The sequence below is a fragment of the Staurois parvus genome, unplaced genomic scaffold, assembly GCF_062004578.1.
Source record: "Staurois parvus isolate SC_StPar_1 unplaced genomic scaffold, SC_StPar_1.0 ptg000147l, whole genome shotgun sequence".
Classification (NCBI taxonomy): Eukaryota; Metazoa; Chordata; class Amphibia; order Anura; family Ranidae; genus Staurois; species Staurois parvus.
Window position 1 is genome coordinate 27,153,359 of NW_028317943.1, and position 21,616 is coordinate 27,174,974.

The window sequence follows — 21,616 nt, forward strand, 5'->3', positions numbered from 1 at the left end:
CTGGTCTATGGCTACTTTTTTTAAACCACCAGTAAAGCCTGATGTTTGCTCTGCTATATAGGAGCCAGAAAAATGGCAAAAGATTCCCCGACCTCGTCTACCCCAGCACAGGGTGATCATGCTTCACTACACTTCTTTCAGTTTGAGAAAAGCTGCCTTAAAGGATTAGTTCATCCCAAATTTTTAATTTAGGGGAAAATCTCACAAATTGAATCATTCATTGACTTCTCACATTTCTTATGAACATCAGAGGCAATATCTCTAAGCTTCACTTCCCAGGTTTCTGCACATGAATAAGCACTTATTAGGATGCCTCATTGGCCCCGTTGGATTTTCTTTACATTACTGAGAGCACATCAGATGCATTGCACCTACCAAGATAATGGCTGAACTGGGGACCCTGTTGGGCGAAATGCTAATCTTGCCACAGATGGCTTCAGACATAGGAGATTCTCCATGTATACCAGGGCCCATCAATCACTGTCACTTCATTCTGCAATTAAACAATAGCTATACCTTTAATTAACAAACGCCTAACAGCTTCCTCCTCCTTCCCACACTACTAATACTTCCCTGCACAATATTGCTAATGCGTGGCTTCTCTTCACAGACCCTAATAGAAAAAGCAGTTTACTGCAAACCTACAGAAAGATAGCCATTCTATTATGCCAAAGAGAATAGGTTGTACACGCGCAGTACCATGTAGCCCTGCTGCATTAGTTTTCTTGTTTAGACGTTCTCTCTTATGTTCACCTGGTCATCCTGCCAATAAAGTTTGTTTTTCAGCAAAACAAGCTGTCCTGAACATGTAGCAGTTTGAGGGTTGAGATAAACCATTTACCACTGTCAGGGGTGCTTACAATGATCAGCAAAACCTTTATAAGAAAAGGAGAAAACTATTACTGTAACTGCTTTAAAAGAGTTAGTTGGAGTTTGGCTTCAATTTGTTAGAGTACGTAAATCTGTTAGAAGATCTAACACTCCCCTCTCTCCCAGACAAACAATGCTGCTGTCCAAAGGGGTCTCTGTGCTCCTTCAAGCCCCATTCACCTGTGTGTGTTGTGAGAACATGCACATTTTCAGCCAGGTGCAGAAGAGCAGCCTATTCACTTGAATGAGCTGCCCTAAGCATGACAAAATGTGTCAAAGAAACTTCTGCACCTTTTCAGGTGTTGAGTTTCTGATGTTTATCTATTGCGTGTGAAAACGCATGTCGTCTGGCCTTAACCATCTATGGCACTGCAAACACAATGCAGGTTTCTTATTCCTGCAACATGCAGAAGTGAATGCAGGCACAATAATACAGGGAGTGCATTACTGGCCAGATCACCAGGTGAAAACCGAGGTATAAAAATTGAAAAAGAAAACTAATTACACTTTTGGTTTTTGGCTTAAACCCTTCTGAAATGTATTCTCATCTTTTATCCTGAATTAACATACTTGATTGCCCATGGAATCCAGCTTGACCTGTTGTGATCTGCCAGTCAGCTGCCCGAAACTGGTTCCGGTTCTGGATTCAGACAACTATCCTCCTGCTGAAGTATGCCCAGCCTGCCCTCCTCTAGATGTAGTGTATGGAAGCCAATGCTCCCTTGGATATATAATGCTGATATCTCATTAGGCTTCAGGAGCTAGGACACACCATTATTGCCTAGGTGAGAATTGAGGGTGGTTGGATCAAAAGAAAATAAATCCCCTCCCACCCCAAAGAAAGTCCGCTATTTTGCCCAATGGAAGATGGAGGAATAAAATATTGGGGGAAGGGTTTCGTTTTTCAGAAGGGCACAACTAACAAAGTTATTTATGCGCATACTATGTACAATACCATTTTCTGCACTTGCAGATTTGCATTATAAAAAATATTCCCAACAGTGATTGAGCTCCCAAACTCCTTTATTTGCAGGGACTCTGCTCACCAGCATGCAACAGACCTTCCTTCCATGGGTAAACATTCACAATCACTTGTATTATTACCATGGAACCTGCTGAAACAAACTATGTCCAGACCACTATCATAAAAGCACTGCAGCCTTCAAGAACATCACAAGCACACTTCCAAAACCATTTGCCAATGCTTGTGACTGAGTATTAACATCATTATGTGCTAATGTAAATTAAATTTTGCTAAAATATCATAAACACATTTCATAGGTGGTGGCAACCACTTTTTTTTCTTTCATCTAACAGTGTACAGCGACGATTACTGTCATTGCTCTGTACATAATACTATGTGACACACCAAGTTCCTGTGAACACTGCATGGCCTGTAGTTTTCTTGTCATTGTCTCCTCAGGCAGATCTGGCTTTTTGTAAACTAAAGGGACAAGCATGAGACTGGCTGGAAGAACATAGGAGTGACAGTCACTCAGGAGCACCCAGATGGATTTCCTTAATATTCTAGCACAATTATTACTTCAGCATTTTATAACAAAACTGACAAGTCCAAGGGGATATCAGTACAAAATCTATTTTCATTTTATTTATATAACACATAAATTTATAGAGAGACAACAATTTATGTATATGATACATTTGCATCAGTCCCTATCCTCAAATAGCGTGCAATCTAAGGTCCCTAAACTCACACTCATACATACACATACTAAGGCCAATTTAGAAAGCAGCCAATGAACCTACCAGCATGTCTTTGGAGTGTTTATGTCCATCAATATACACATTAGCTAAATATTGTGAACAAGGTTCTACAATTGTACATGACATTTTATATAACAGAGAAGAAACCATTACTACCATTGACCAGTAAAGAGAAAACACCTTTGTTTACAGCACAGAGACAAAAGACTAATCAATGTTCATATCTGTTACTGTGCTTACTACACATTCATGATCTTTGCAGTTTTTTTTCCCAAATATGTCATGATCTATTTTTTTCTGGGATTTTGGATACTTGGGTTTATTTCATTAAAAAGAAGAAAAGTTACAGAAGCTGTGTGCAGAGTGCAGGACTCCTAGCAACCAATCAGCATCCATCTTGAACCGGAGTGACGGCAATGAAATAAATTGTGATAGGTTGCTATGGGTTACTGCACCATTTGTCCTGTACATTCCCACAGGATGACAAGGAACAAGTTCTCCCATGCTGCTCCTCGGGTAATGGACATGTACTACAGAAGGCAGGGACCCCCCACCCAGCCTGATCCCCAGAAGAGGTATCACAGGTGGGAACCAAATGATAGGAGGGAAGTTGATCTAAGACAGGTATGATGACTATTAGATGGTTCCCCCCTCCCATGTTGCAGACGATGAGTGACATGTGCGGCATTCATTCAGGTGATGACTTACTCCTGAAATGCTCGGATGCATAGTAATAGACGTCCTCGTAGCCCTCATGGTAATCCTCCTCCGGTCGGTACTTCTTGCCTTTCCTCCTCCTGGATCTCCGGATCTGCCGTACAAAGCCCAGGAACCTTTCCATGATGCCCGGTTGATCAGACGCGACGGCTGCAGGGCGGTGTGTGTGTGTGATCATCCACCGGGGAGCCTCTACCTGCCTGTCAGAAGACACATGGCACTCACCTCCCCGGGGACACCAGGCTCATGGTTTCCTTGGCACTGAGCTGGGGGCCCCCACGGGAGCGGAGTGCAGGAAAGTTGTCTGGCACAGGCAGTGTATGTGTATGGAGTGAGAGGGATCCCTGCATTGACATGTCCCCCCCTTCCCTCCTCCTCATTGGAAGAGGGGGCTGGAGGCACACGCCTTGCTGTCAGGGCTGAACCATTGCGCTGCAGAGTCAGGTTCTCCCTGGGCTTGTAGGGGGACCGAGGAGGAGAAGTCACGGCCAGAACCCCCCTTCCTGACTACACAAGAAGACGGGCATGGTGCATCCCACACAGGACAATAGTACTGGCTCTACACACCGCATTAACCCTTCACACAGGTGACAGCAGCCAGGCACAGGACTCTTCAGGATTCTCTCCACCCACATAATCAGAGAGTAGATGATGGGTCTGATTTCCTATACACCACATTGCATGGCTGGGGATATACAGGTGAGAGGAAGGCTGGCCATTCATAGCTCCAATCTCAACAGACAAAATCCATCCATCCACACTAAACAGCCTGGATGGACGACTCTCCATTGTATTCAGCCAGCCGGCCTCCTAACAGTGACAGGAGGTGACATCAGATAGGACCAGTCACCATGACATGTTCCCCCTTGGCTCAGGGCATTTATAAACAGACTTTTGTCAAGCCAGGTGGTGCTTGCAGAGCCACCCACAGCCCCAATGGCATTCCATCTATGGGGGCTTTAAAAGAGTTCCAGGATTCCACACCAAACCACAAATAGAGCACTGAGGATCTCACACAGCTCACTGGACTCATTCTTAAAGTGGAGCTCCACCCAAAAGGGGAAGTTCAGCTTTAAGGCTTCATCCTCTGCTCCCCATTAAGGATTGGCACCTTTGGGGAGCAGGTACCCAATTTTGACAGGCACCTGCTCCCAATTCCGCTGCGATAGCCTTGCGGAAGTTGTCCTCCCCCACCCTCCCCTCCCTAGTAGTCTTCTGGGCCACATGACAGGTCCCAGAAGACGACGAGACCATTCAGAAAGCGCAGCGCTACTCACACATGCGCAGTGGGCACCTGGCTGTAAAGCCGAAAGCTGTCACAGCCGGGTGCCCACACAGAAGATGCTGGCGCCAGGGAGAGAAGACAGCTGGTGAAACCGACTGCAGTGTGGACACTGCTGGATTGAGGGACAGGTGGATGTTTTTTTTTTTTTTTTTTTTTTTTTTAACAGCAGCTACAGTTTTTGTAGCTGCTGACTTTCATTTTTTTTATATTGTGACTGGACAACCACTTTAAGCTGGCCATACACAATACAATCTTCTTGTTAAAATTCCTTTAGATTTACCTTCAACTGCATAGTGCAAGGGCCTGCCTGAAAATAAAAATTAGGTTTGACCTCATATTATATGGTTTTGGTCATTCTAAAGGAAAATTGTACAAGCGAATTGTACAACAATTGCCCAACAAACAACTACTTCACTTTCACTAACTTTTTATTGAAAAAATTTGAGGTACAAAGCATAGCGCAAGAAAACTTTTTGAAGTTGCCAAGAAGACATTGACAGCTAGAACGTAGCTGCTGAGAGAGTTAAACCATCCAACAGGGTACATAGCATATTAAAAGGCAAAACTTGTAGCCTGCAAGTTAGAGTAGACATCAATGAGCCAGGTAAATTTGTCGCAAGCTATGAAACAATAAGCAGATCAGGACAGCAAGTCTGAACAAACAAGATCTGCAATGAAGAAATAAGAAAAAAGGAAGGAAGGACGTCTGCCCAAAACAAACACCCCTAAAGCTGGACTACTATATTGAGGCATAGCTCTCACAACTACTTCACTTTCAATAATGACATCTATTTTCAGTGTATGTATACCACTATGGGACATAAAATGACAGCCCAATATGCAATATTATTTAAGGATGACCTGGAAAACAAATTTCTTAAAGTGGTTCTAAAATCTAAACATATTTTACCTTAATGCAAGGAATGCATGAAGGTAAAAATGTATAGGCATCAATTTGGCTCCTCACCCTCCATTTTACTTACTTGAGCCCTCATTCGATAAAGCGCTGTGCATGTCTGCAGCTCTTCTCTCCCCTCACTTCCAGGTCTCACAGGCTTAGCTGAGGCAGAAGGAGCTACTGGCTCCCACTGCTGTCAATCAATGCTAGGGATGAGGGAGTGAGGGGTGGGGCAGAGTCCTGCTGTCTGCATCAATGGGTGCAGCAGCGGGGCACAGGAGCATTCCCGCACAAGTGCCCCCATGGGAAGTGGCTAAAGGAAGCACTAGCCAGAGAGGAGAAGCCAACCAAGCCAGCGGGGTACCCAAAAATAGGAGGTTCGGGGCCATGTTCATGGTAAGTATAGACATGTTTGTTATTAAAACAATTTCCTTTTAGACTTTTTAATTGACTATTTAAATACATATCAATTTCTTAGACACGACACGTATCCATCAGGGATGACAAGTCACACACTTCAATATACAGGAAGCCCGCTAATAGATGCAACTATCTCCACTGTTCCAGTTTCCATCCCCCTGCACACCAAATGGGCCATCATACACAGCCGGGCCATCACATGCCACCTAATATGCTCAGAGACAGAAATAAACATCTCAAAATATCTCAGAACACTAGCAGATTCCTCCCATAGAAAAGGTTACAAGAATAAAACCATCAATACAAGTATAATCATGGCCATGAAAACCCCAAGAGAAAATCTACAATACAAAGAGAAAAAAAAATAGCCATGTGCCTCTAGTAACCACATACAATCAGTGCTAGAATGGATAAAAAAGATAATCAAAAATGTGCAACACATCATAAAAGGGAGGATGAAATGCTGAAAGAAATATCCCAACAACCTCTAATGCTGGCTTTCAGGCAAGCACCCAAACTCAGACATAAACTAATCAGAGGGAAACTTCACTCTAACTACAAAGTCGCACATAAAATAATCAATTGCTGTAAACTGTGCAGCCAAATTAATCCATGAAAAAATGTCACACACCAAAGGGACCTTCAATATTAAAGGATCATACAGCTGTACCTCCAGTAATGTTGTTACCTCATCCAATGCAAGCAAGGATCTTATGTTGGTGAAACAGTTTACAGATTACAAACAAGAATGAATTTACACAGACACACCGATAAAGAGCATAAGGAAGGATTTGTGCACACCTGTAGGACATCATTTCTCACAAGCAGACCACACTCTTGAAGGCATGACTGTTTTAGTTCTTAAAGGGAACATCAAAACTACTAAAAAAAAGGAAACCGTTTGACCTAAGAATGATAATTCCATATTCTAGTTTTAGTGTAGTGTTCTCCGCACAAGTGTGAACAAGCCCTTACTCTTAATAGACACCATTTCAGTATTCTCTTTCATACAACTAGGATACATATAAATATTCCCTTCTAAAATAAAACTGATTAAAAGATAATTGATCTTTCTAGAAGCATCTCCAAAGATAAAGTCATTTTCATAGAAGTAATTTAGAATTTTGCAGTACAACATTTGAGATCTCTGTAAGAGACTCATATAAACGTAAAGCATGGTATAATTGAAAATGAGTTCTTCTGCTTTCAGAATGAAATACATGAAGTGGTTTTTGGCTAAAAATTCATGTTGCATAGATAACACTCATTCATTCCATTATAAATTAATCTGAGGGTCAAAAAGGCAATTCTATTTTGTGATTCACAGCCAATATAGCCAATTAAAGCATTTATGAAGCCTAGTATTCTCACAGATTACTACAGATTGCCGAGTTAGCAAATTTACTCACTGCCACAATCATAAATACAGAATGACCTCTGCACTAAACAATGAAAAGCACAGGTTTCCAAATGTATCAATATCGGCTGCATCAAAGTGAAGGTTTGAAGAATTTTGATTAGTTGTCCATTAAAGACAATATGATTCTTTGGTTAATCATTTAGTACAGGTTTAGCATAACAATTAAAATGGTTGTAAAGGCTCAAGAGTTTTACCTTCACGCATTTGATGCATGAAGGTAAAAAACCTTTGTGCAGCAGCCCACAGAATACTTACCCAAGCCCCTACTCGAGCCAGCAATGTGCATAGGAGCCTCGGCTCTTCCGGGTCTCTTCCTCTGCATTGGTTGAGACAGTAGCAATAGCCATTGGCTCCCGTTACTGTCAATCACAGTCAGTGAGCCAATAAGGAGAGAACAGGGGCGAGGCTGAGCCACGCTCCGTGTGTGAATGGACACACAGAGCAGCAGCATGGAGCAAGCCTACTCAGGTGCCCCATATGAAGCTGCTTGCTAGATAGAAGGGAGGAGCACCGGCGGGGGGGACAAGAGAAGGCATCAAGGTTGCTCTGTGCAAAACTTTTCCCACAGCAGTTTGTGTTTTCAGTCCAATAGACTTCAAAGGAACCGCATATAAAATGCAAGTGCTGTGTCTGAGTGCGTTTTTGACATATTTTGATGTGTTATGCGTTTATAATCTGCCCGGCAACAAGTTGACGAAAAAAAAACACAATTAAAACGCAAAACGAATAAAAAATGCTTAAAAAATGCATGTGCAAAAACGCAAAATGCACCACAAAAAGCACTGCAGAAACAGAGGAAACACAAACTGAATAGGTGTGAACTTACCCTTAACCAGTTGCTGTCCGCCTACTGTTTATAAACGGCAGGACGGTGGTGTCGCAAATGTGCGCAACAGAGACTGACGCAGTCTGCCATTTTGTTAAGAGTATCCATGTTATTCCCTCATTCTCCTTCCGCTCCCTTCCTGAGAGGCACAGTGACAGATGTGTTTGTGTACTGTTTATGGGTCACTGGCAGGCCAAGGCCTCATTAGCTAGGTGCCGAGCTGTCTTTGAAAGCTGTATCCTTTCTCACCTAGGAAGAGATAGGACCAGCTTTCCCAAGAGAGCTGGAGTCTCACTGGCCAAAGTACCTGTGTAATTTCACGCCTCGTGAAAAGATAACAATGCCTTCCCAGGAGTTCAAGGCATTCCCAAGAAGCCCACACCAGATAACATTTTTAAGAAATCAATTTTTCCCCTATGTCTCATATCTTGGAATATGAGAGACCGACATAAAAGCCAGACATCTCATTGGATGGATGATGAGCAGGTGAACAGTTTGATGGGTCACTCGCCTTATCTCGGGCGCATGGGAAGGCAGAGAAATAGATCTTGCGAACCGTGTAGCATACAATTTCATAATTCGTATCTAAATAATCCCCAGGCTTGTCTGCATAATAATATACTCGCGGGTGGACTGTCGCTTGTGCAGATGGGAAGTTATGAACCAGAATATGAATTATGAAAGATGTGGGCTCCAGATTAGGGTTCCGCCCGACGATCCCTCCCTAAACAGGGGATTGGTCTATTACTTCAGAACCACCCCCAGCTAAGAAACTTTAACTACTTGAGCCCCAGCCACTGCATTAAAACGTTTGCAGGGTGGCACGGCTGCGCAAAACCACGTTTTAAAACGTGGTTTTGTAAAACAGGTAGGGGGCACGCACGAAGCGCGTGCCCGCCCTACCTGTCCCGCGGGTGTCAGCAGCGGGTCTCAGCCGCCGCGTCACGGCCGGTCATTACCGGCCGTTTCCCGGCGATTAGCGGCAATTGCTGACAAAGAGCAGGGCTGCATTGTTTACACACAGCCCTGCTCTCAGTCAGTTGCCTGTCCGCTCCTGACAAGCTGAACCGGAGAGAAGAGTTTATCTCTCCGGATCAGCCTGTCCCCGTCCAGCACACCCCCCGCCCCCTAGTAAAACACTCCCCTCACACAGTTAACCCTTTCAGTGAATAAAAATGTTAACTCCTTCCTCCCCAGTGCCATTAGTACAGTGTCAGTGGGGTTTTTTTTTCCACTGATCACTGTATTGGTGTCACTGGGGATGTCAGTGACCCCAAGTCAGTTCCCCCCAGTGTCAAAATGTCTGCCGCAGTCCTGCCATAAGTCGCTGATCGGCGCCATAAGTCGCTGATCGCCGCCATTATTAGTATTAAAAATCACAGTATCTTTCCCGCCATTTGTAAACACTAACTTTCATGTAAACCAATTAATTTACATGTATTGGGATTTTTTTTTAGCAAAGACATGTCGCAGAATGCATTTTGAACAAAATTTGTGACAAAATTTAATTTTTTAACTGGACATGTTTTATAGCAAAAAGTCCAAAATATTGTTTTTTTTCTAAAAATTGTCAGCCTTTTTTAGAACCGCACAATTAAAACCGCACAGGCGATCAAACACCACCGAAAGAAAACTTAATTTGTGGGAAAAAAAGAATGTAAATTTAATTTGGGTGCAGTGTTGCATGACCGCGCAATTGTCAGTTAAAGTAACGCAGCCCCGTAACACAAACCTCTTCTGTAACCGCTTCCTGACCACCCTACAGCAGAAATACTGCTACAGGGCGGCATGGGTACGCAAAATCACATATATATGTATATATATATATACATATACACGTGATTCGCACTCCCGTAGGTTTCACACCCCTCCCAGATAGCGTCAGATTGCCCATCAGTACACCAGTGTCAGGGCTCCCGGGTATGACCAGAGGTGTGTGACTGACGCAGGGAAACGCAGACTTCAGATAAGTTATAAACAATTTATTAACACTAACAATACAACATAAACGCAGTGCAATACTAAAACATAACACAGTGCAAACGAACCAAACCAAACCACCCACAGATAACAGTACATACAGTGCAAGCGTCGTCAGGCAGGCCGGGTCAATATCAATCGGGCAGGTAGGTACAGGGGGAGCAAGCGGAGAATAGCCAGGTCACGAGCAGGGTACAGCAACTAACAGGCAGGTAGGTACAGGGGGTCAGGCAGAGAATGGTCGGGGTCACAAGCCAGGGATCAGAACAGGAGAAGTCAGCAGAGGTCAGAATCAAGCCGGGTCAGCAACAAGACAGGAACAGGGACAGGAACAGGAGCAGGATGCAGGAACAAGATACAGGGCCCAGGAAAAACACAACACCAAGGCAGAGTCTGCAGGTCTGAAGGTCCCTTAAATACACCAGTATAATTAGTTCCAGGTGTTTGACTGGCTGCAAGGTTGAGTCTCTGATTGCTGGGAGCACCCGCTGGCCAGCCCTGGTACTGCAGCTCATAAGGCAGGTGAATCCCACTATTGCTGGCCAGTCCATTCCTGACAGTACCCCCCCCTCAAGGAGCGGCCTCAGGACGCTCCAAACAGTCCTAGCTGGGCAAAAAGTTCCACCGTCCGGGTCTGGTAACTGGCGGGATATCAAAGACTGGCACACCTGGCAGGACTCCGGGCAGCGGTACACCGGGCAGGGGCACACCGGGCAGCGGCACACCGGGCAGAGGCACATCGGGCTGGACTCCGGGCAGCGGCACATCGGGCTGGACTCCGGGCAGAGGCACATCGGGCTGGACTCCGGGCAGAGGCACATCGGGCTGGACTCCGGGCAGAGGCACATCGGGCTGGACTCCGGGCAGAGGCACATCGGGCTGGACTCCGGGCAGAGGCACATCGGGCTGGACTCCGGGCAGAGGCACATCGGGCTGGACTCCGGGCAGAGGCACATCGGGCTGGACTCCGGGCAGAGGCACATCGGGCTGGACTCCGGGCAGAGGCACATCGGGCTGGACTCCGGGCAGAGGCACATCGGGCTGGACTCCGGGCAGAGGCACTCCGGGCAGCGGCACATTGGGGCGACGGGCATCGGGCCCCCAGGCGGGGCGACAGGCATCGGGCCCCCAGGCGGGGCGACAGGCATCGGGCCCCCAGGAGGGGCGACAGGCATCGGGCCCCCAGGAGGGGCGACAGGCATCGGGCCCCCAGGCGGAGCGGCGGCGCCGGGCCCCCAGGCGGAGCGGCGGCGCCGGGCCCCCAGGCGGAGCGACAGGTCTCGGGCCCCCAGGCGGAGCGGCGGGCGCCGGACCCCCAGGCGGAGCGACAGGTCTCGGGCCCCCAGGCGGAGCGACAGGTCTCGGGCCCCCAGGCAGAGCGACAGGTCTCGGGCCCCCAGGCAGAGCGACAGGTCTCGGGCCCCCAGGCAGAGCGACAGGTCTCGGGCCCCCAGGCAGAGCGACAGGTCTCGGGCCCCCAGGCAGAGCGACAGGTCTCGGGCCCCCAGGCAGAGCGACAGGTCTCGGGCCCCCAGGCAGAGTGACAGGTCTCGGGCCCCCAGGCAGAGCGACAGGTCTCGGGCCCCCAGGCAGAGCGACAGGTCTCAGGCCCCCAGGCGGAGCAGCGGGCGCCGGACCCCCAGGCGGAGCGACAGGTCTCGGGCCCCCAGGCGCAGCGGCGGGCACCGAGTCACCAGGCACGACAGTGGGCACCGAGTCACCAGGCACGACAGTGGGCACCGAGTCATCTGGCAAGACTGCGGGCACCGAGTCGTCTGGCAAGACTGCGGGCACCGAGTCGCCAGCGGGCTCTGAGTTAATTGGTACGACAGCGGGCACCGGATCAGGTACCGGATCATCTGGATCAACAGCGGGCATCGAGTCAACTGGCCTAATAGGATCATCAGGCTGGATCAGTTCATTATGCTGGGTAGAAGCATCCGGCTGAGTAGAGGCTTCAGGCTGAGTAGAGGCTTCAGGCTGAGTAGAGGCTTCAGGCTGAGTAGAGGCATCAGGCTGAAGAGAGGCATCAGGCTGAAGAGAGGCATCAGGCTGAAGAGAGGCATCAGGCTGAAGAGAGGCATCAGGCTGAGTAGAGGCTTCAGGCTGAGTAGAGGCTTCAGGCTGAGTAGAGGCTTCAGGCTGAGTAGAGGCATCAGGCTGAGTAGAGGCATCAGGCTGAGTAGAGGCATCAGGCTGAGTAGAGGCATCAGGCTGAGTAGAGGCATCAGGCTGAACCACGGAAGGCAGGTTCTCAGACGGTAGGCTCACCGGTTTGGATACTGGCAGGATGGTACTGGTTGGAAAGAATTTTCGCTTTTTTCTGGTTTTAACTACTGGGGCACTGCAAGTAAACGCAGGTCTGCAAATGAATGGAGCAGCTGGAGACAGAGAAGAGCTGGAGGATGGAACAGGGGAAGGAACAGTCGCTACAGAGGGCTTCTTTACAGGGTTAAAGGCAGGATAGGTGCAGCGAGTGGGAACAGGGTACTGACATGCGGTAGATAGCCAAGTATACTGGGCTGTAACTGGAGGAGCTGTTGGGAATACAGGAGTAGAGCTTTGAGGAGATAGATTAGAAGCAGGACAGGGTCTTTGTAAGCTGACTGAGGCTGGGTGTAACAAATCTGTCCATGTCTGCAGTATGGGTTGAACAAAGCTGAGCTTACACAAAGTCTGTCTGACTAAAGACTGCACTGCGTTTATACAATCTCTTAGTACCTGTGGTGAACATGTGAAATAACGCTCCAGAAAGTAACCCACATCATCCTCTAATAACCATACCAGGGACTCTACCTGGTCTGCACTAAATGGTGGCAAAAATTCATCCCTGCATTCAGGGGTACCAGATGAAACCAACTCAGCACAAACCTCAATCAATGGCTGCACCTCAGAGAACTCTGTGCCCTGATCTACTAGAACATGAGCGAGCCGTATACATTCTAGCAGTTCATCCCGGGTATACTCCTTCAGAGTTTGATAAGCATACTCCCTGTCATCAAACACTAGCAGATATAAATACGCAACCTCATCCAGATCCATCCTTCCCATCAACAAACCAAGATGGCTTCCCTGTGCAGCCACTTCTGGTCAGGATTGGCCTTGGTGTAATGTCAGGGCTCCCGGGTATGACCAGAGGTGTGTGATTGACGCAGGGAAACGCAGACTTCAGATAAGTTATAAACAATTTATTAACACTAACAATACAACATAAACGCAGTGCAATACTAAAACATAACACAGTGCAAACGAACCAAACCAAACCAAACCACCCACAGATAACAGTACATACAGTGCAAGCGTCGTCAGGCAGGCCGGGTCAATATCAATCGGGCAGGTAGGTACAGGGGGAGCAAGCGGAGAATAGTCAGGTCACGAGCAGGGTACAGCAACTAACAGGCAGGTAGGTACAGGGGGTCAGGCAGAGAATGGTCGGGGTCACAAGCCAGGGATCAGAACAGGAGAAGTCAGCAGAGGTCAGAATCAAGCCGGGTCAGCAACAAGACAGGAACAGGGACAGGAACAGAAGCAGGATGCAGGAACAAGATACAGGGCCCAGGAAAAACACAACACCAAGGCAGAGTCTGCAGGTCTGAATGTCCCTTAAATACACCAGTATAATTAGTTCCAGGTGTTTGACTGGCTGCAAGGTTGAGTCTCCGATTGCTGGGAGCACACGCTGGCCAGCCCTGGTACTGCAGCTCATAAGGCAGGTGAATCCCACTATTGCTGGCCAGTCCATTCCTGACAACCAGTCATCACATTTAACCCCTTCATTGCCAGGAACACGCTCATGTACAATAATCCTCCATTGCTAGTATAGTGCCTGAACTGGTCAATATCTTTGATCAGGTCAGCACTATACCAGCGTTCACATTAATATAGCGTCCCCAAAAACGCAGCATTAGCAGGATCATCCCCGAAAACGCAGCATTAGCAGGATCATCCCCGGCACCTGCGTTTAGCCCCTACGCTTACCCCCCCTTCTCCCCCAGCAAGTGCAGTGTCAGTAGGTCACTGTCACTTGATACATTGCACACAAAACTGCAGTGTTCGCAGAATCAGGCCTGATCTCTGTTAGCACTTGTCAGTAAATTTTGATGACACTCATATGCAGCAGAGTGCCAGTACTAGTGCCGCTCTACCTTTTGGTGAACTGGTGAGTACCTGCAGTCTAGTACATCCTGGTCTTTCACATACCTCCTTGATTTTTGGAGCTGTTTTTCAGGGAATATCTGTATGCGTTGATTGTGGATCAAAGCAATTTATATGCACAACAATTCATCGCCGCCAACCCAAATTCAAACCTTGTCAGACCATTCGCATGGAAACTCATTACGGTTTTCAAATTTACATTTTTTTTGGGCCTAACCCTCAACATGGGCATTACTACAAGAAATGAATTGCGGTTGTGTTGGTCAGCAGACCCGATTCATCATATGCCGTGTTCTCTGCTGCCATGGCCAGGCATAGATATGAGAGTATAATGTGTTTTATGCATTTCAGCAACAATACACTCTGTCATCCTCGGGGTGACCCTGAATTTGACCGGCTCCACAAAATTCAGCCCCTCGCAAATCACCTTAACCTAAAATTTGCAGATATCTATACTCCCCAGCAAAACATCTGCGTTGAGGAGTCCCTCATTAATTTTTCTGGCTGCCTTGCATTCAAACAATTTGTCCCCTGCAAGCGTGCCAGATATGGGGTCAAGATGTAGAAGACCTGTGAGAGGACAACAGGCTATACTTATAAGTTTTGGATTTACGAGGGAAAAGATAGTCACGTGGAGCTCCCTGGATGCTCAGACTACATGGGGAGCAGTGGCAAGATAGTTTGGGACTTGGTGTCATCATTTCTCCATATGGGGTACCACTGATACGTGGACAATTTTTATTTAGACATTTATTCAATCTTGGAACTGGCACTTGTGGCAAAGTGTGACCTAATGTGTGCCCACCATTAGAAATGGGTGGATGCAGGGCGGTATATTCTAATGGTGGGCATACCACACACTTTTTCTGGCAGAGATTTCTTCTAATTTTTTCATTCATTCCACAGGCTGCATACAAAAAAAAAAAAAAACATAGCATATATAACCAACAAGGTCCAGCGACGTACTGGTACATCACTGGATTTGAATGGTTATACCAGGATGATGCCTACAGCTGCAGGCATCATCCTGGTATTGTTTTTTTCAGCCGGCAATCGGCTTTCATGTAAAAGCAATCCTAGTGGCTAATTAGCTGCAAGATTGCTTTTACAAACAGTGGTAGATGATGTCCCCCCTCCCCCGCTGCCTTCCACGGCCATCTCGGGCAGTCCCGTGCCATCAGGGGAACCTGAGAATGCAGCCGGTGTTTCTGCCAGCTGACCATAGAGCTGATTGGAGACCAGAATGGTCCCAATCATCTCTATAGTCTAAGAATTCGGAAGCTACAAGCATGTCATCACTTCAGTTTCGCAGGATATAAACAGCGCCATTTGTAAATTGGGAAAGCATCTGATCACACCGATTTTGGTTTGATTAGATAATGTGAGGGCAGAGGAGATATCTAGAGTCGGATAGACCCCAGATTTCTCAAAAAGAATAAATGACAATGCCCATTGAAGTTCTAGGGGTTATTTGCATTCCCTGTTATAGCATTAAAAGTGATAAAAAGAAAAAAGAAAAAAGGTACAATGTAAAAATAATTAAAAAAAAAAATTGCCCCTCCCATGCGCACGAACCTGTGTGCACAACCCTTGACCCCGTGCCGTTATGTAAACGGCGGTTGCACCATGCATGTGAGGTATTGCCGTGAACATCAGATCAAAGGCAATAATTCTAACATTAGACCTCCTCTGTAAATCTAAAATGGTAGCTTTTAAAGGCTTTTAAAGCGCTGCCTATGGATATTAAAAATGTTTGCAGTTTGTTGCCATTGCACGGGGCATGCACAGTTTTAAAGCATGTCATGTTTGGTATCTATTTACTCTGCATACCATTATCTTTTATATTTTACCAAACAATTGGCCAATATATTGTGTTTTTGTGCATTAAAAGTAAAAAAAGTTTTTTTTTTTTAAATTTGCATTTGAAAAATCACTGCACGAGTACTATGTGCCATAAAAAATTGTAGTACCCACCATTTTATTCACTAGGGTGTCTGCTTTAAAAAAATATATAATGTTTGGGGGTTTAAATTAATTAGCTCGCAAAGTTTTTTACCACAAGTTTTTGGAAAATGACAAAAAAAAACTTTTTTTTTTTTTTTTTTACACAAAATTGTCACTTAAAATGATTGACTGCTCACACATGCCATGGGTATATGTGGAATTACTCCCCAAAATACATTTTGCTACTTCTCTCGAGTATGGGGGTACCACATTTGAGAGACTTTTTTGCAGTCTAGCCAAGTGCAGGACCCCAAAATCCAATAAGCACCTTCAGGCTTTTAAAGGGCTTTATTTCCTCATTACACTTCCAGACTACTTATCACAGTTTCAGAGGCCCTGAAATGCCAGGATAGCACCTAACCCCCCCCAAATTACGCCTTTTTGGAAAGTAGACGCCCCAAGGAATTTGATAAAAAGCACATTAAGTATTTTGCAGATCTCATTTGTTGCCACAAGTTTTTGGAAAATGAAGAAAAAAAACAAAAACATTTTTTCTATTTTTTTTTATATTTCAAAACCTTGTGAGAAAAAATGAGATCTGCAAAATACTCACCATGCCTCTTTTTAAATTCCTTGGGGTTTCTACTTTCCAGAAAGGGGTCATTTGGGGGGGGGTTTGGGGCTATCCTGGCATGTTAGGGCCTTCAAAACTGTGATAGGTAGTGAGGAAATGTAATGAGGAAGTTACACACCTTCAAGCTTTCAAAGTGGTCATTGGATTTCAGGCTCCTGTATGTGGCTAGGCTCCCAAAAAGTCTCACACGTGGTATCCCCATACTCAGTAGAAGTAGCAGAATGTATTTTGCGGTGTAATTACACATATACCCATGGCTTGTGCGATAAATAAATCATTTAAATGACAACTTCGTGTAAAAAAAAAAAAAAAAAGTTTTTGTCATTTTCCAGAAACTTGTGGAAAAAAATAAATCTTCCATGGACTCAATATGCCTCTCAGCAGATAGCTTAGGGTGTCTAATTTCCGAAAAGGGGTCATTTGAGGGGTGTTTGTACTATCCTGGTATTTTAGCACCTCAAGAAATGTGATGGGCAGTCAAAGTAAAAGCTATGTAAATTCCATTATCTATACCATAGTTTGTAGATGCTATACCTTTCATAAAAAGCAATCAATATACACTTCTTGGGATTCTTTTAACCAAAAACATGTAGCAGAATACATTTTGGCCTAAATTTATGATGAAATTTTAGTTTTTTTAGATATTTTTTATGACCAAAATGAGAAAATATTGTATTTTTTAAAAAAAAAAAATTTCTTCAAAATGTTTCTGGTTATAGCGCCAAAAATAAAAAGTGCACAGGTAATCAAATACCACCAAAAGAATGCTCTATTTGTGTTTTTTTAAAGCCTACAAGGAGTTAGTTTTGAAGACCTGTGCCTTTCGCTCTGAAATGTGATCTTCTTACATCCAACGCTTAATGGCAAGTAACTTAACCTCTTAACTTCTCCCTGTTATCTCTTTGCTGTGCTGTTTTCTATATATCTAGTTACATCTTCTCTGTAAATATTTTTATTGCACCTGTTTGACCCTTTTAGTAATAAATTTTTCTTTCTGAAAGTGTTAAACTGTTTCTATAGCTCTTAATTGCAATTTACGAATCCCTGCCTTTATAGAGACGCTACTGTTTGTTTTAACTCTCTGTATAACAGGCCTGTATTATGACCAGGTTATGCAGTCGATTATATCAACCATTATAGTGTTATAGCTGAACGCAGCATTTCCTCTTTCTTTGATCAAAAAGGAGGTGGTGGCAGTGTGAAGGGGTTAATTGCGTAACCCAGTAACAATCGATTCAGGCTGCTGGTATCCATTAGCTGGAAAATCGTTGTGCAGGGTGCAGCTGGGTGTGGCATTGTTCCGTACGTCACATTGCAGTTTTAGGTCGGCTAGCCCTTCGGTCACGGGTTTGGTGAGAAGGTCTGGGGTCTGATGCCGTGATCGTGACAGGTGGCACTCCAGGGGCGGGTTGCCGTTCATAAACGGCACCCGCCATTTCTAGCTGTGCGCGCTCCCTGGGAGAACGCAGTACCGCGATCCGATGCCCGCTGTGTCCTCCGGACACAGTGGAACACCGATCGTCAGGCAGGACCTCTATACGAGGTCCCGATCATGTGATCACTGATTGGCCAATCAGTGATCACATGCAAAGTAGTAAGCAAGATGTCACTTGTGACATCATTGCTTACTACGTGTGAAATCTGTGAATGATTACAGAGATCACATGGTACAAGGCTATTCACAGCAGCCTTGTACCATGTGACAAGCTGTGACCAATCACAGCTCACTCAGTAGTTCTCAATGGCTGCAAGAATGCAGACAGAGAGAAAGAGAAATGATTGCTTTTACATCCTATATGGGTGTAAAAGCAATGAGTGTAAAAAAAAAAAAAAATCATCACCCCCCACAATTAGTACAGTGTCACCATGGTGACACTGTACTGCTATTGTGACAGTATGTAAAAAAATAAATAATAAATCTAAAAAAATAAAATAAAATGTAAAAAAAAAGTTTAAAAATTATAATTTTTGGTTATAAACTAATTTGGCTTATTTTTTTTTTACTAAAAAGATAACAGAATACATTTTGGCCAAGATTTATGATGAAATATTATTTATTTGCAAAATTTTATAAGAAAAACACTTTTTTTCAAAATTTTTGGATTTTTCATTTACATAGCAAAAAAAATAAAAATCCCAGTGGTGTATAAATACCACTAAAATAAAGCTTTATCTGTCTCAAAAAAATGGTAAAAAATTCATATGGGTACAGTGTTGCATGACCGTGCAATTGTCAAAGTGTGATAGCGCTGAAAGCTGAAAATTGCCCTGGACAGGAAGGGGGTAAAAGTGTCCGGACAGGAAGTGGTTAGGAGTTTACATGTCAAAACCTTTTATGAGAGAAAATGTAAGGCAACCTGAAAATCTGATTTGTGAATGTACTCATTATCGTATGTGGACGTCGTGAGTCATAAAGTGCACCTAACATTTAATTTGGAGTACCCTCATCTGCTCAACTCCCATCATTAAAACAAAAAAGCGTTCACATTTCCAGCCGAATACCACAGCAATACACTATTGATACAATTTCCGTTTAAATTGGTAACCATCTCCAGCACCTATGCACGTAACACAACAAAATATTTTTTTATTTGTTACAATGGGCACATTCACTTTAACCAGCAATGTGACTGATTTGATCAGGGAGTAGAGGTTACGATGCATGTTTGAATGTATTAGGGTATGTGAATGTTATCCCTATACTGAAACAGTATTATAAGCTATTCAATGAATATTCCAACCAAATTGGTCTCTTCCAACAGAGTTGCCAGATGTTGTCACTAGGAATAATAATCTGTACATGAATCACTGATGGATATTAGGAATGTTCACTTACAGTGAACAGTGTAGTCCCGCATGTGCTTAGATTCTTTATGTAATATGCATGGGCTCAATAGAATTACTAATAAATTCCATATTTTAAAGCCCAACTTCACCTGCAGATCTTTTATTCCTTTCGGGTTGCTGATACAGTAAATCCATTTATTGCTCTACTTGGTCTTCTTTCCTCTCAATGAAGCACATAATTTCAATTCTAATCAATGTATTTGCCCTATTGTCTGGTATCGTGATGCCCATTTTCATTGAACAACAAAATGGGGCGGCATGAGAATTATGGAATGCTGGGATCCAGAAACATCCATCGCATTGCCAGACAGAGAAGCGGGATTTGTCACACCAGAGAAAACATCTCCACTGGTTTAGAGTTGGGTGGCGGCGTGCTTTACGCCACTGCATCCGACGTTTTGCATTGCGCTTGGTTATGTAAGGCTTGGATGCAGCTGCTCGGCCATGGAAACCCATTCCATGAAGCTGTCTATGCACTGTTGTTCTAATCTGAAGGCTACACGAAGTTTGGAGGTCTTCAGCTATTGACTCTGCAGACAGTTGGGAACTTCTGCGCACTTCAGCATGCACTGACTCCGCTCTGTCATTTTACGTGCCCTACCACTTCATGGCTGAGTTGCTGTTCTTCCCAGTTGCTTCTACTTTCTTATATTGCCACCAGCAGTTGACCGTGGAATATTTAGTAGCAAGGAAATTTCACAGCTGGACTTACTGCACAGGTGGTAATCTATCACAGTACCACGCTTGAATTTACTGAGCTCCTGAGAGCAACCCATTCTTTCACAAATGTAAAAGCAGTCTGCATGCTTAGGTGCTTGATTTTATACACCTGTGGCCATGGAGGTGATTGGAACACCTGAATCCAATGAAATGGAGGGGTGTCCCAATACTTTTGGGAATATAGCGTATGCCCATACCTGCTAATGAATGTATACAGTTATGCGGTTTCAAATGAAACAAGAAACAGTTTACTTAATCTGGAGAAGAGACTCCAACTGCCCTTTGTAAAGTATAACTAAGGTAACCTCAAGCCAATAATTGACTTTAAATCCACTGCTTTTCCTTGCTACATCCATTAAGAAGAAAACCTCTACAACCTGCAATTCATTGGTACAGGATACCACTGCACGTGACCGACCATGCCATTGTTTCTCTGATTTTCCCTTTCAATTCTCTACTGCAGTTGATGACAGGTTCTGTGTGAAGCAAAGGCAACAATGTCCTTGCACTCACAGGGCCATGGCAAAAAAAACCCCAGAAAAGCACCAGCAAGTCAGACCGAGAGACCTTCTTGTCAGTAAACAGCTATTTTAGGGTTGTGTCGTATTTTCTTCAAGGGAGCACAACAAACTAATTTTGACTCCAGGCCTGCTTTAATGTGATTTTCACAATTAAATTCAGCCAAGTAAAAAACTATTAGGAAACTTAAATAAGATCAGGTTATGTCCTATTTTGAGTCTGATTTAAATGCGAATTCCTGAGGACCCAGTATTGACTTTAACCATAGGGCTACATGGGTGATTAGATCTCTTTGCTACTGAACAATTTAGTCACTCGTTATTAGTCACCTCATTTGCAGCACATTCAAATCAATGCACAGCTAATGAGATGATTGTAAGCAAATGGTTAAACCTAGCAGCAAAGAGTGTTTATTGCCCCTGTAGCCCTAGCCTTTAGCTGCTTACAAACATTTCACAGTGGCTATCCATGCATACCCAGCCTGACCACCAAACTAGCTTAGCTTAATATTAGAAATAATTGTAATATAAGCAAGGAAATCTGGATGCTGTGAACTTGTATGTTTGCACCTCAGGAGAAAGGAGAGGAAGTTCTACAGATGGTCTCAAAGAAACCCAAGCTCAGCAATCAAGTCCAGCCAGAGAGCATCAGGGGTG

General features: G+C 44.7%; 1 protein-coding gene across 9 annotated transcripts in view; it reads right to left on the minus strand.

Moving 5' to 3' along the window:
• GRIP1 (glutamate receptor interacting protein 1) overlaps positions 1–21,616 on the minus strand; it is an 892,229-nt gene that overhangs the window by 564,776 nt on the left and 305,837 nt on the right. For 6 of the 9 annotated variants that reach the window (XM_089674177.1, XM_089674175.1, XM_089674176.1 and 3 more), the window contains exon 1: positions 3,304–3,668. The exons of 1 other annotated variant lie outside the window; for it this stretch is intronic. In XM_089674177.1, the coding sequence (XP_089530303.1) occupies positions 3,304–3,490 (187 nt within the window). In that variant the 5' untranslated portion in view covers positions 3,491–3,668. Of the gene's footprint in view, positions 1–3,303; positions 3,670–21,616 lie in introns of those variants that run through there. 2 more of the 9 variants (XM_089674168.1, XM_089674167.1) reach the window with 1 other exon arrangement.